The sequence below is a fragment of the Eumetopias jubatus genome, unplaced genomic scaffold, assembly GCF_037043125.1.
Source record: "Eumetopias jubatus isolate StellerSeaLion01/CBP00866 unplaced genomic scaffold, mEumJub1_p1.0 scaffold_12, whole genome shotgun sequence".
NCBI lineage: Eukaryota > Metazoa > Chordata > Mammalia > Carnivora > Otariidae > Eumetopias > Eumetopias jubatus.
In genome coordinates, this window is record NW_028274818.1 from 1,661,219 (window position 1) to 1,674,489 (window position 13,271).

The 13,271-nt window shown below is 47.7% G+C and overlaps 1 protein-coding gene across 2 annotated transcripts; it reads right to left on the minus strand.

The window, feature by feature from the left end:
* Nucleotides 1–5,089: 5,089 nt before the first annotated feature.
* RIT1 (Ras like without CAAX 1) lies at nucleotides 5,090–12,751 on the minus strand. Of its 2 annotated transcripts, XM_088017147.1 has the most exons (7): nucleotides 12,725–12,751; nucleotides 12,484–12,531; nucleotides 12,101–12,225; nucleotides 11,919–11,975; nucleotides 9,018–9,091; nucleotides 8,600–8,791; nucleotides 5,090–7,725 (listed from the first exon to the last, which is right to left on the minus strand). In XM_088017147.1, exons 3-7 carry the CDS (start codon nucleotides 12,204–12,206, stop codon nucleotides 7,495–7,497), a joined length of 660 nt encoding a protein of 219 aa, XP_087873273.1. In that variant the 5' UTR covers nucleotides 12,207–12,225; nucleotides 12,484–12,531; nucleotides 12,725–12,751; the 3' UTR covers nucleotides 5,090–7,494. The 2 variants fall into 2 exon arrangements, with proteins under 2 accessions (XP_087873273.1, XP_087873274.1); XM_088017148.1 differs by lacking the exons at nucleotides 12,101–12,225; nucleotides 12,725–12,751 and having other exon boundaries at nucleotides 12,484–12,654.
* Between the last annotated feature and the right edge of the window lie 520 nt (nucleotides 12,752–13,271).

Here is a 13,271-nt window from a genome sequence, read left to right on the forward strand (position 1 = left end):
CTTTTGTCTACGATTAACAGAAAACCCAACTCAAATTGGCTTAAATACCAAGAACATGTACTGGTTCACCCAAGTGTAAGTCCACGGGCAGGGCCTGCTTCGGGGCACTCTGGAAAAATGTCACTAGCACCGCGAGGGTCCCGGGTGCTTCCTGGGGGCCACACGACATGCAATGTCTGCTTAACCCTAACGGTTCCAGGGGAAAAGAGGAGATTGCTTCAGGACCACTCCCAGAAAAAATAAGGTAAAGCATCCCCCAGAAACCATTAGCTTTTCTCGCCTCTAATCTCTGGCCCCAAAACGGGCCACGTGGTCATTGCTGAGCCTATCAGGCAAGAAGGAGGGAGTGTCTTTTGGACTGCCCTGGACCTGGGTGTGGGAAATGGGTGGCTTCTTGAAAAAGATGTCATTTCCTTTGGAAGGAGGAATGGGTGCTGGGCTGGAAGTAAATGGGGACCACATTGTCTTCCCTCCTCCAGCATCTGTCCGCCCACAGCGTTTTCTCCTATGATCTTCTTATAACAAACTCTGAGAAGAGCCGCCAACCTCATCCACCTCCCGTACCTTGTGGTTTGATGAGACAAACAGCCTAGCACTTGGGGTCCTCTTTAAATGATTCCAGAGTGGAGCACCTGGGTGGCTCAGTTGCTTGGGCGTCTGCCTCCAGCTCAGGTCATGATCCCAGGGTCCTGGGATCGAGTCCCACATCAGGCTCCCTGCTCAGCAGGGAGTCTGCTTCTCCCTCTCCTTCTGCCACTTCCCCTACTTGTGCTGTGTCAAATAAAAGCTAAAAAAATATAAATGATTCAAGAGCAAATCGGTTTAGCCACAGAGCATAATTTTCCAGAAAGCTGAGAATATCCCTGTTCCTTTTTTTTTTTTTTTTTTTTTAACTTTTATTTAAGTCATCTCTCCACCGAATGCAGGGCTGGAACTCACAACCCCGAGATCAAGAGTCGCAGGCTCCCGAAACTGGACGTTTTCATGATTGACATTCACTCACACCCAATCAGTCTCCTGTCTGGCATTTTTCCAAGTTGACACTGAATTTTTCACCATGGAGCAGGAGCTCCTACACGTCCCCTTACCCCCCACCGCCATTCTCCACCACTCAATCTGCATCTCTGACATGAGACTGTGCACATCAGCAGCAGAGGTGCCTGGGGCACCCGGCTGGCTCGGTAGGCATACGACTCTTGATCTCAGGGTGAGGAATTCAAGACCCCACACTGGGTGTGGGGCCTACTTAAAAAAAAAAAAAGATATCCCTGAAGAACAGAACCGAGCCACCAAGACCTGCGTTCTTGTTATTCAGAAGGCTGAATTCCCAACCTCCAACACCATACCTGGCATCCAGCAGGCGCTCAATAAGGGTTTGTGGAATGAAGGAAGACAGGCAGGGGACACAATATTGTCTGGGAAGCAGACCTAAAGTAAACACAAAAAAATCTGTGCCTCTTCCTACTTATGACTGAGTTGGAGTTTCCAAAGAAGTCTGGTCCAGAGTGGAGTCTTGTTTTTGTTAGTTTTTTGGGTGGTGGCAGTGGTAGGTGTGTCTTAGCTGCAACCAGACCCACATGTGCTCTTGAGGCTGTCTGGGGATCTGACAGTAAGAGTGGCCACAGTGTTTTAGGTGGGACTAACCGAGAGGTGCAGGGACGCCCTCCCGGCCAGCAGGGATTTTATATTGGATTATACTGTATTTGAGCACCTACTTGAACTCACCTTCCTATCAAGCACTGGTGTGCAAGGAAACTAGGGCAAACATCCGATGAGGGGGGGTAGTTCTGAACCTAGAGATTTTCTCCTGGCTCAGAGCAAACTGCAATAAAACTAGCAATAACCAGCTCTGGGAAGGGCAGGAAACGACACGTCCCCACCCCAGCAGCTTTTGTTCAAAAAAGCTGGGTGACTTAATGATATGATCGCGTGTGCTGAATTTTTTTAAGCAAGGACTACTAGACAAAGCTAAAACATTTCAGTAATTTTGTCTTGAGGCCAACTCATGTTTAAAAGCTGATTGGAAATTTCAGCATACCCCAAACACTAAGACTGAACAGTCCTTTGTCCTATCCAGGGGTGTCCTTCATAACAAGGTACGAGTTTACTTTTCTTGCTTGTCCCCCAGCCATGGCCCCTGTTTCGTCCTGCATCTTCTTACTGCTTCCTCTCCGTGATCCCCACCCCACGCCGCCCTGACAAAAGCCGCTAATGTTTTCGGCACCTGGTGACAGCCAGCCGTCACCCCCACACACCGCCCCCTCAGACGCCCACCCAGGGCACTCGACACTGTCTGGCTCAGGAAAGGCAGCATGGCTGCCTTCACAATCCTCTGGGATTCAATAGACATTCCTGGATCCTATCAGAATTCATCAAATCAGAATCTCCAGAGGTTAAGCTAAGAAAATGAGAGAAAAAACCCAGAACCACTCTTGGCTGTTTCTGATCCAGGGCGGACAGGTACTTGGGAGCCACGCCCACTTCAGACTGGCCCTCGCGGCCTCCCCCGCACTCAGCCCCACCCTGCGGGTGTCCTGCTGTGTCCTCTGAGCCACAGCGGGCTTCTCGATGCTCATCCTGCCTACCCCAGGATAGTCTTGACTCACCCACTTTCCAATCCTGCGCTGGAGCCGTCCTACATACAGGTGCTTGACTTTTCTGTGGTTCCAAGTCATGCATCTTCACTTTTTGAGAACTCTTCATGGCCTAATTCTACCTACCAATTTAATCCAAATCTTCCTGTTTTCTTTTAATTAGTCGATGTAACATGGTTTTAGGTTGCCTATGAATTGCCCTGCCTTCCCAATCCATTGTACGCCCCTGGGAGCAGAAACCACGTGCTAGGAGTCTTTGGTTATGTCCACTAACTTGTGTTAGCCTAAAGAAGCTACCCTTGCCCCAGCTCCAACCGTCTGGACAGTGAAGGGAAATAGGTCTGCAAGGCTCTAAGTACGGGTTGACTCAATTATGCTGTCTGGCTGCATTTTCCTAAAATCTAAACTCCATCCTGCCTTCCAGACCATGCTTGGTCCTCTGCACCAGACAAGCAGCAAGCCAACTCCACTCATCGAGAGACAAGGCGCTTTCCGCAGACAGGAGCTGAGGTGGCTCTGGCTTTCCCCAAAGATGTGGGTGCAGTCCAGCCACACGGGAAGAGAACAGCACCGAGCCGCGGACAACCAGCAAACCAAGCAGAACAGCGAGGCTCCGCTTCCAACTGCCACTGAAAAAAACTTCTCAAAAATTGAGTAAAATAGAAATACACTATTTTCTTAATTATTCTAACTTATGTTATACCTAATTATTTAACACAATTCTTAGTGGGAAGAAGAGAAAGACAAAATTAATTTGTGCAGCAAAAGCACTTAGAGGTATGTGAGGACAGGGCGAGCGATCATCAGAGAACTCAGGCCTCTAACTACTTCCCTGTGAGGCCAGGCCACAAGCCTCAGTTCCAGCTGAGCTGATGAATATATGAACATAGTTTGAACACAAACTTTAAAGATTTTATTTATCTTAGACACTGAGCACGAGGTGCTTGGGCAGCAGGCGGGGAGGGGCAGAGGGAGAGAGGGAGGAAGCCCAAGGACACTCCCCACTGAGCGCAGAGCCCGACTGGCGGCTCAGTCTCACAACCCTAAGATCATGACCTGAGCCGAAATCAAGAGTTGGATGCTCAACGGACTGAGCCAGCCAGGAGCCCCTGATTACAAACTTTAATTGGAAGCTGAGCAAATCCCGGATGACTACAAATCCATTTTCAGTACTGAACCATCTCTTAAAGTCAAGTGCTTGTCCATGTTAACACTGACTCCTAAAAAGTAAGACTTTCAATTTCTTTGTCACCCTTCTCAATAAGTTTGGAAAAGGAGAAACACTACCAACTGTCAGGAGTTTCCTAAATTGATATGATTTTTTAAAGAAAATAAGCAATAAACACTAGAAATGAGGAGAAACTTCAGAAATCACCTCGTTTTGATCTTCTCTATTATTCCACGCAGGTTAAATGCAGCCTCTCCTCGACTTGCCTGCTCTACCGTTAGCACTCAGTGCCCCGCTGGACCCAGCCCTACAGGGGCCTTCCTTCTCTGGATTTCTGTAACATTCCCAGTTGGAAGCAGGTCATCTACTACTTCACAATCCATCTCCAGCCATATATGATGATTTTGTCAAAGCTCCAGAGCAGGGATACCGTCTGTCCCTTCGAATCCCAGTCTCACATGGTGCGCAGTGCACAGAGGAGACCCACGAACACTTTGATGGAACCACCGTGCCCCGCCTAACAGAGGCTAGCTTAGGGAAGGGAATGCCGCTACTCCACTACCTGGTTCAAGAGTGGACCCCGATGACCAATGCTGACCTGCTCAACACAAGTAATGACAACACAAAAACACATTCCTTTAAGGTCCAAACCAAGTCCTCTCCACAAATGCCAATGCCCATTTTTAGCAGTAGAGACAAAAGCAATGACCTTCACATAAGGCAATGACTCCTCCTCACGGTCTCACATTTAGTTTCCACACTTGAAACAGCTTGAACCCTTCATCAGGTGGCAAACACACCATCATCTCCAACGTGTTTTTTCTGTCTCCCCACCACTCCACCTCTCTGCACACAGGGTCTCAGTAGGCTTCCTCAGGCACCTGCCCACCCCCCCCACCCCATCCCAGGGGTGGCAGTTCACTCCGCCTGGCCAAACACCAAGCACCCTTAAGCGTCCTGGCTGCCGAAGCCAGAACAGGAACAGTGCCCGCGGTGGGGAACCAGAGTCCAGAGTCACTTAAGAGGTGGAACCCCACTCACTGTCACATGGAGGCTCTTTGGCAGCTGGACCGCGGTGCCTCACCTCCCTGCAGCCTGTCCACCTGCCCAAGAGCCGAGGTCCTCTCTCTAAATGAAAGAGCATTCCATGCCACGCCCCAACGCACTCAACACAGGTGTCCTGCACATGGTGGGCACTCACATTTTTGAATCCGTATTTTCCGGAACATAAAATCTCATGGTATTGTATTTTCTTAAAATGACTTTTGTGCAATGATTCTAAGCATTTCCACCCATGCACAGGTAAGTAAAGGAGAAGCCCAACAAGTTGTTTAAAAGTTCTGTATTGTGTCATATAAACTGTCTTCACATACACATGCGTTAAGTGAAAGACTGCTCTTCCTTCTCCCTCCCCCAAACATCACAGTAGACCAATTCTTGCTAAAATTTAATAAAATTAAACATATCCCCTCCTGAATTCTAACAGCTCACTCTAAATTTTCTAAATTAACAATCGGGCGCAGGCATCAACAGTCCCAGTGCTTTCAAATGTGTCCCTGAATGTTTCTCTTCAAAGTTCCAGGCAGTAATGGATTTTAATGCCCTCAAATTGGATAAACCTGACTCTTCAGAGCTTATAAAATTACATACAGTTATGATCACTAAGACTAGAGCTGTTACCTACACACATTATACCCCCTCAAACTATTTAGCACCATGAATAGAATTCTCAATACTAATGGGCTAATTAATCCAATGACCAAATACAGGACAGTGACAGTCTTAAAAACACAAATTTGTTATTTTTCTTATATACAATACAAATTCCCCCAACTTATGGATCTTTCTGGCAATCTTCTCTGCCGCCTTGAATGTCCTGAATGATTATACAGCTGTCAAGTTCTTGCCTGACACTAATTACAATTCCCTAGATCATTAGTAATGAGAAACTAAGGCACTACATGTAAAAGGCTCTAAGCTAATTTAAATGTGGTGAAATACTGTTAAAACAGAACTGCACTGCATTTCTTTCTACCTTCATGCTTCTCTAAAGTGCTATGGTTCCTATCAGATTTCTGTCCTGCAAAGATTCAAATTCTGGGTCTTTCACTATTGGATGGCTTGAGTACCATAAAACGTGATTTGGTTTCAAAAGGGACCACGACCTAGCTAAAAAAAGGCACAACCATCACCTTTAAATACCTGGAACAGACATCGCATGGAGTATGAGGAAAAAAACACAATAAGCCTATCCTTCTGCCTGTCAGTAAAGTGGAGAACAGTAAGTCGAGGGGCACACTTTCTAAATGGCGCTGCAGTCGCGTGTTTCGGGGTTAAGATGGTCACAAACTCTGCCCGTGACGTTTAATGTTCAATCTGTGCCACATTATTCTTTGCACTTCTGCACCTAACCTCCACAAAGAGTTAAGTCCAGATATCCAAACAATCCTGATTCTAGAAGAGCGAATGCACCACCCATACGTGAAGCCGTGCCCTCCCAGGACACTAGCTCCCCAGCTATGCACAAATATCGAGGTGGTATTCTCTTAGGCTAAGTTTTGTCAAGGCTCAGGCAGCCCTGTGCAGTGAACTCCCCAAGGTCCCTGCAAAGAAATCTTCAATGAGAAACTCAACACACAGGAGTTCTAAAACTTCGTGCCTGGCTCGTTAGCACAGAAGACGCCCAGGCTTCTCTTCTCTGAGCACGGAGTCTAGTGATTGTCTGTGTTGAGAAGGCACATACATGGTTTTACTCTAACTCCCGATGTCTCTTCCATATGGACAATGCAGTCAGTCTGATGAAGGACCTAGAGAACATTCCCCCAGGCCTAGCTCTGCTAGAGAGCACAGGGAAGCACTAATGTAAATGTACTGGTGTGCGCATCTCTGGGGAAAAAAATAAACCTGCACAAGGCCATGGCTGTCCCAACTAAGGGTCTAAACAAAGAGTTTACTAATCCAGTAATGGCTCCCAAAGCATAGGCCTTGGAAGCTAAGGAAAAGCTAAATCCTGAGAGCAAGAACAAAATAACTTCATAGAAGAAACTCTCCTACATTTCACTCGCTTCTGCTTATCCTCACCTAGCTCAGTGCATTTGGGTTGAATGTGCACTTTCTAGGAAAGCCAGGCTTGCACTGGGAACATGGTCCTACGTGGAGTCCCGCCCGCCCCACTCCACGGCCTGGCGTCCCCGAGCTCATAAACCCCTAATCTGTGACAGGAGGCAGCTCCACAGCAATGCCCTGAACCTGGTTTTCTGTGGTTTTCGCTGTGTGTCCAGGAAGCACCTGTGAATAGAAGAAAGTGAGGCCCTTCCCTGGGAAGGTCTCAGGGAACCCAAGTTGAAAAGGACACAGAGTAATGCATAGCAGAAAATTCCTCCTGTGGGTTTCGTAAAACACATGGTATACAAACTCCCCCAGGGTGGAAACAATCGACATTAATTAACTAATACCAGGAACAGAACCCAAAACATTGGTAGATCAGATTCTAATGTGACAATTTACAAGTAGACAGTGCTCCACTGGGTTAATAAATCAGAATTAGCTAAAAAGACAGTATTCTAAACACCATGTCACTGAAGACTCCCACTAGGCATACCCCCTTCATCAGTTACATTTAGAGGAACGGTCACGACAGGAGAAGGAGCAAGCGCCATGCTCACTCGTGCAGGCCACTGGGTTGCTCGGAGTAAACCCTGCGGTTCACAGGCGAACACGCACATCCTCCCTTCAAGTTACGGAGTCCTTCTTCTTCCGGAATGGTGATTTCAGCCGCTTCCATACACTGGTTTTGGGTTTAGACTTTTTCTCCATGGCCAGCACTGCCTCCTTCTCTTTCCTACGTATCTCCCGTACAAGGGCATGGAACACATCATCAATGTAGTAGCGGTATGCAGCAGACGTCTCAAAAAAGGGACAGCTGAATTCTCGCGCCAAAGCCAGTCCTTCTTCCTTGGTGACCTTTAAAAATGTAAACATGAGAAAATGCACAGTGGTGACCACAGAAAACAATCACAACTGCCCCCAAAAGTGAAAAGTGAAGGGGCAATCTGAACAGAAAGAGAGCTCAACTCCTCCTTCCTATGAAGTGATTTATTTCTAATCCAACTATATAAGAAATCCAAATCGATATAGCCAATTAGGGATAGAACATAATTTCTCCTAGGTCTGAACATTTAGACTTTTTTTAACTTTTGGCTACCACAAGCAGCCTGGCAACCAACATTTTATATATAAATTCCTGGACAGATTTTTCAAACAGGCATTAAGTGAGAAGCACTGTGAACTTATCTACTGTCAGACTACTTCCGAAAAGTCTGTACCCACTCTGCTGCTTCCACCAGTGGTCCCAATATGCCTGGCCACGATTCCTTCAACTCTACACCAGACAGCCAGGTTCTACACAGTGTTGCCAATCTGGGGAGTCCAGCTTACTCTAGAATCCTCTACAATTTCTCCTTTTCTCCCCTTCCAGGTCCCCTTCATGATCTTCACCATCAGGAAGTATATCTTGAAGTCTAACCTACATTTGTCCTGCTGCAACATAAACAGATTGGTTGATTATTTTCTAAGGTTTTAGGAACATTCCATGATCCTTCTGTAATACGTACTCTATTTGTCATCTGATTCCCACACTGTGGATTTTATCCTGTAAACTGATTTCTAAAATCCAGATTTTTATCCAAGTTAATTGCAAATCAGTAGATTTAGAGAAATTTCTAAGGTTAAAGAGAAGTTACTTTAAAACTTTTATTTTAAAGCAAAGGAATCTATATACAGTGAAACAACGGCGGCCAACCTGAGACCACAGACTGCATTTCTGCTCTCTCCTCACCTGTCTTAGCTGCTTTAGGTCAGACTTGTTTCCCACCAGAACCACAGGTGTATCATCAGTGCGTCGAACTCTGTAAATAAGCTGCTTAAATTCCCGAACTTCATGGAAACTTCGACGATCGGTGATAGAGTAACAGATGATAAACCCTTCTCCTGCCCTCATATACTGATCCCGCATGGCTGTAAACTCTGCCTGCAGGGGAACCGGATCATTAATGGAGTGATGAAACCTAGGACTGCACACACATTAGCTATGATTTCAGATCAAAGAAGACACATATACCAATTACCTGCTATCCTGAGTCAGAGAGCATGAAAAATTAAGAGAGATGAACTGGTGATCTTCTCTGCGTAAGCCTTCCCCTCCCCTCTACCAGAGTGAAAAATACCTTTACACGTAGCATTCTGAGATTTAATACCTGTCCAGCCGTATCCAAAATGTCCAGGTTGGCAGGCTCATCATCAATACGGATCCGGATTTTATACGCATCTTCTACAGGAGGGAAGAAAGGTTACTATAAACCCATAAGCACAGGAATTATGTAACCTTATTTTAACTTTTTTCTTTTTTGAGTAATCTCTAAGCCCAAAGTGGGGCTCAAACTCAGGACGCCACGATCAAGAGTCGAATGCTCTACCAACTGAGCCAGCCTGGCACCATGCAACCTTATTTTAAAATTCATCTTATAGAGAAGTACATTATACATGAGTTCTTTAAATGTCCAGATTTTCTCAGGAAGCATGCTCAATCCATTGAGATATGTAAATTAGATCTTCAAGTGAGTTGTTTTGTGTTTTTCACCTAAGTGATGACATAGGTTTATTCGTCGTTTATATTTTTAAGACTTCATTTAAAATTCTAGGCTAAAAAAGGATTCTCTTTTTTTTTTAAAGATTTTATTTATTTATTTGAGAGAGAGAATGAGAGATAGAGAGCACGAGAGGGAAGAGGGTCAGAGGGAGAAGCAGACTCCCCGTCCAGCGGGGAGCCCGATGTGGGACTCGATCCCGGGACTCCAGGATCATGACCTGAGCCGAAGGCAGTCGCCCAACCAACTGAGCCACCTGGGCGCCCAAGGATTCTGTCTTTTTAAAAAATATTAGGCTCTGGGGCACCTCGGTGGCTCAGTTAGTTAAGCGTCCGACTCTTGATTTCAGCTCAGGTCATGATCTCAGGGTTGTGAGATTGAGCCCTGCATTGGGCTCCGAGCTGGACGTGGAACCTGCTTAAGATTCTCTCTCTCCTTCTGCCTCTCCCCCTGCCCCCCAAAAATTAGGCTCCAAAAGTAACTTTACCATTTGTTAAATAGTTATTAGATGCCAAGCATTACATTAAGTAATCTATATACCTTAATTCATTCAACAGTGGCAATATTCCAACAGTGACAAATATACCAATCCATAGTAGTATTATCTCCACCTTACAGATAAAGAAAAACTCTGAAACATTAAATGTCTTTCCCATATTACAAAGTTAATTAAAACAGCCAGAATTAAAACCAAGAGCTGCTTGATTCAAAAGCCTTACCTACTTAACCAAATACTATGGTTCCTCCTTTTTATACAAGAAAAAAAAATCATATACTTTTTTCTAAATAATCCATATTGTCATAATTTCTCCTTTATGAAAACAAATTTATGTGCATTATTATAGGAACCTTGAAAATACAAGGAAATTTTAAAAAAAAAGAAATAACCCACTCAATATTTTCATCATTCAAACAATTGCTGCTTACACCCCAGTGTATTGCAGTATTTTTTCTTGAACCCCTGCTCATGACTCTTCCTCAAAGAGCCCACTGAACCAGTGTTTCTCAAACTACAGGCCATGATCCGCTAGGATTAGGGAGTTGTGAATGAATTTAATGGGTTGGGACCAGCATTAAAATAAACAAGCAAAAATCTACAAGAAAAAACACAAGAGCATACCACATGCAGTGACATAAACACAGTTTCCTGATATTTTAGTTATGTGTATATGTGTACCACGTACACATACTTGCACATGTACTAGCTTCAATATAGAATTTTTCTTCTGAGTTAACAGCCAAAGTTTGCAACAAAGCTCTCTAAAGAAAAGGCCCTAAATAGTAAACTCCATGAGAGCAACTACTGCATCTTTTTGTTCACCACTGAACTCCCAGGACCTACAACAGTACTTAGCACATAATGGGAACTCAAGACACGGAAGTCTATGCTGTTGAATCAGATGGTATTGTCAGGAGAGCAGCTGACGGCGGGGGGGGGGGGGGATAAAATCAGCTGATTAAAAAAATTAGCTCTTTCAGAGAACACATACAAGTTTTGCTTTAAAGAAAAGAAAAAATATTTGTGAAGTTCTAAGTAAATTATCTTAAGCCCTAAACTGAGTTTATTTCTAGAATTCTCAACATAGTTTGAATCCCTGAGCAATGCTGTACGTTTAAAAAAACAAGCAGTGTTTCTCTTTTCCTCAAGCCACAGAAGCATGGACTATATAATACGACTGCATCCAAACCTGGCTGGGCACAGAACTCTCTCACCGGCTTTGTGGAAAACAGGGCGGCAGAGGCCTGACCCAGTGAAATCCTCCCTCGAGACCCAGGACCGTGACCCTCTGAAAATACTAGTGTGGCACCCGTCCTCACGTCCCCCTCCCCTCCATTTTTCTTTGTATCTTTAACCCCTTAGAATCACACCTGCTTCCTTATAGTTCAGGAATGACAGTAATAATCTTTGTAGAGAACAGCAACTTTTTTGAAAAGGCCAAACAAAATTTGTTTCCTCCACCAGTGTTTTGCCAACAACAGAGCACTGAGAGTTACAGGAGACATAAGAGACGACCTTACTATGCAATAAACTTGAGGAATAAGGAAGTAAACGAGGAGCTTCCAGTGGAAGAAGTCCAGGCTGCAGATCTGAGTTGTCAGACTTCAGCAGGCCGGCTGGACTTGTTTTTCTGCTTCCTTTTGTGGAAGTTCAAACCAGCTGACTCATAGTTACTGAGCCAGAGACCCTTAGAGAAGTGACAGCAAACGGCTTCGAGGCCTGGACACTCTTCCTTTTACCTGGCAATACAGCCTGGGAACCCCGAAAACCTAACGGACCAAAGTGTTCCATGAACGTTCAAGAAAAGACAGACACCAAAGACGGCTTACCGACCTACCAAGGGAGAAAAAAAGAGTGATCTGTTCACCCAGTACTCTGAAACTCTTGTTAAAAAATCTTATAAGGACACCCACAAAGGACCCAAAAAGAAGTAGTTAAAAACGGTTTCAAAAACTGACACCAAGACAGATCCACACAGTTTATTTAGAAACTTAGGTGGTAACTCCACTTACCAATGGTGGGGTCGTGATCTTCCGGAAATCGGTGGCTGATGAACTGCATGGTCATGGCTTCAAAACAAGAAACGGAAGTTAAAATCCACAGAGGTGACCCACGGAAAGAACAAGTGTCAGCCTCCCACCTGGCGTGGGTGCGGATGAGCACTTCTTGGGAAACGGAAGCACCGGGCACCTACCGCTTTTCCCCACGCCGCCGGCGCCCAGCATCACCAGCTTGTACTCCCGGGAGAGGCCGGCGGGGCTGCCGCAGCTGCTGCCGGCGGGGCGCGGCCCCGGCTCCATGGCCCCTCGGGACGCGCACCTGGAAAGCAACAAGGACGCGCTGCGCCCCGGCCGCAACCCGCGCCCCCGGCCCTTCGCCCCCGCGCCCGGCCGGCGCCCCCGGCCCCCCGCCCCCCGCCCCCGCGCCCGGCCGGCGCCCCCGGCCCCCCGGCCCCGCGCCCGGCCGGCGCCCCCGGCCCCCCGCGCCTCCGGGCCCCCGCCCCCGCCCCGCGCTGCGCCCCCCGCCCCCGGCCCCCTCCTCCGGCCCGGCGCCCCCCCCGACACGGCGCCTCCTCACCTTTCCCCGGGCGGTCCGGCCGGCGACACCGCACAGCGTTCCCAAGTACTGTAGTTTCCAGAAGAAAAACAAAAGCGGCAAAACAACTTGGGGTTCCTCCTCAGACCAGGGCGCCGGCTGAGCCCAGGAGACGGCCCCTCAGGCCCCCGGGCCCTCCGCGCGTGCCCGCCCCCACCCCCACCCCCGCGCCGCGGCGATCCCCAGCTCGCCCGCCCGCCGCACGCGAGGTTGCGGCGCTGACCTGTGACCCCTCCCGTGGCCGGGGAAGATGGCGCCACCGCGGGGGGGCGGGGCCGCCACCACGGAGGGGCGGGGCCGCGTGACGCTCTCCTGGCCCCGCCCCCTCGGAGAGCGCGACTCGCCGCTGTGCGCAAGCGCGAGCCGTGCCGGGGCGGGGCCCGGCCACCGGAGCGTAGTTATTGGGGCTGGCTGTCGTTTGTGACAAAGACCGAACGGGGCCGAATGTAATCCACATGCGAAACGGGAGCCCAAATCCCCCCTGAAATAGCGCAGACGCAGCCACGGTACCGGCGCTCTAACCGCACGGAGGTCCGGAGTCCACGCGCAGGAAGGAAACTGGAAAAGCCGGCCTCTTTGGTTGTAAAACAATGTACTTCCCCCTGCGCAACGCAGGATTTGAGACACCTGAGCTTCCGCCTGGGCACCACCGCTCCCCTCGCCTCCCCTCGGGGCGGGCACGCAGGTACTCGGAGGAGTTGGCCCTGGGAAAAGGCTGACTCAACTCCTACCTAGCCTCTTTAAGAATGCTTTCCCAAGAATAATTTGTA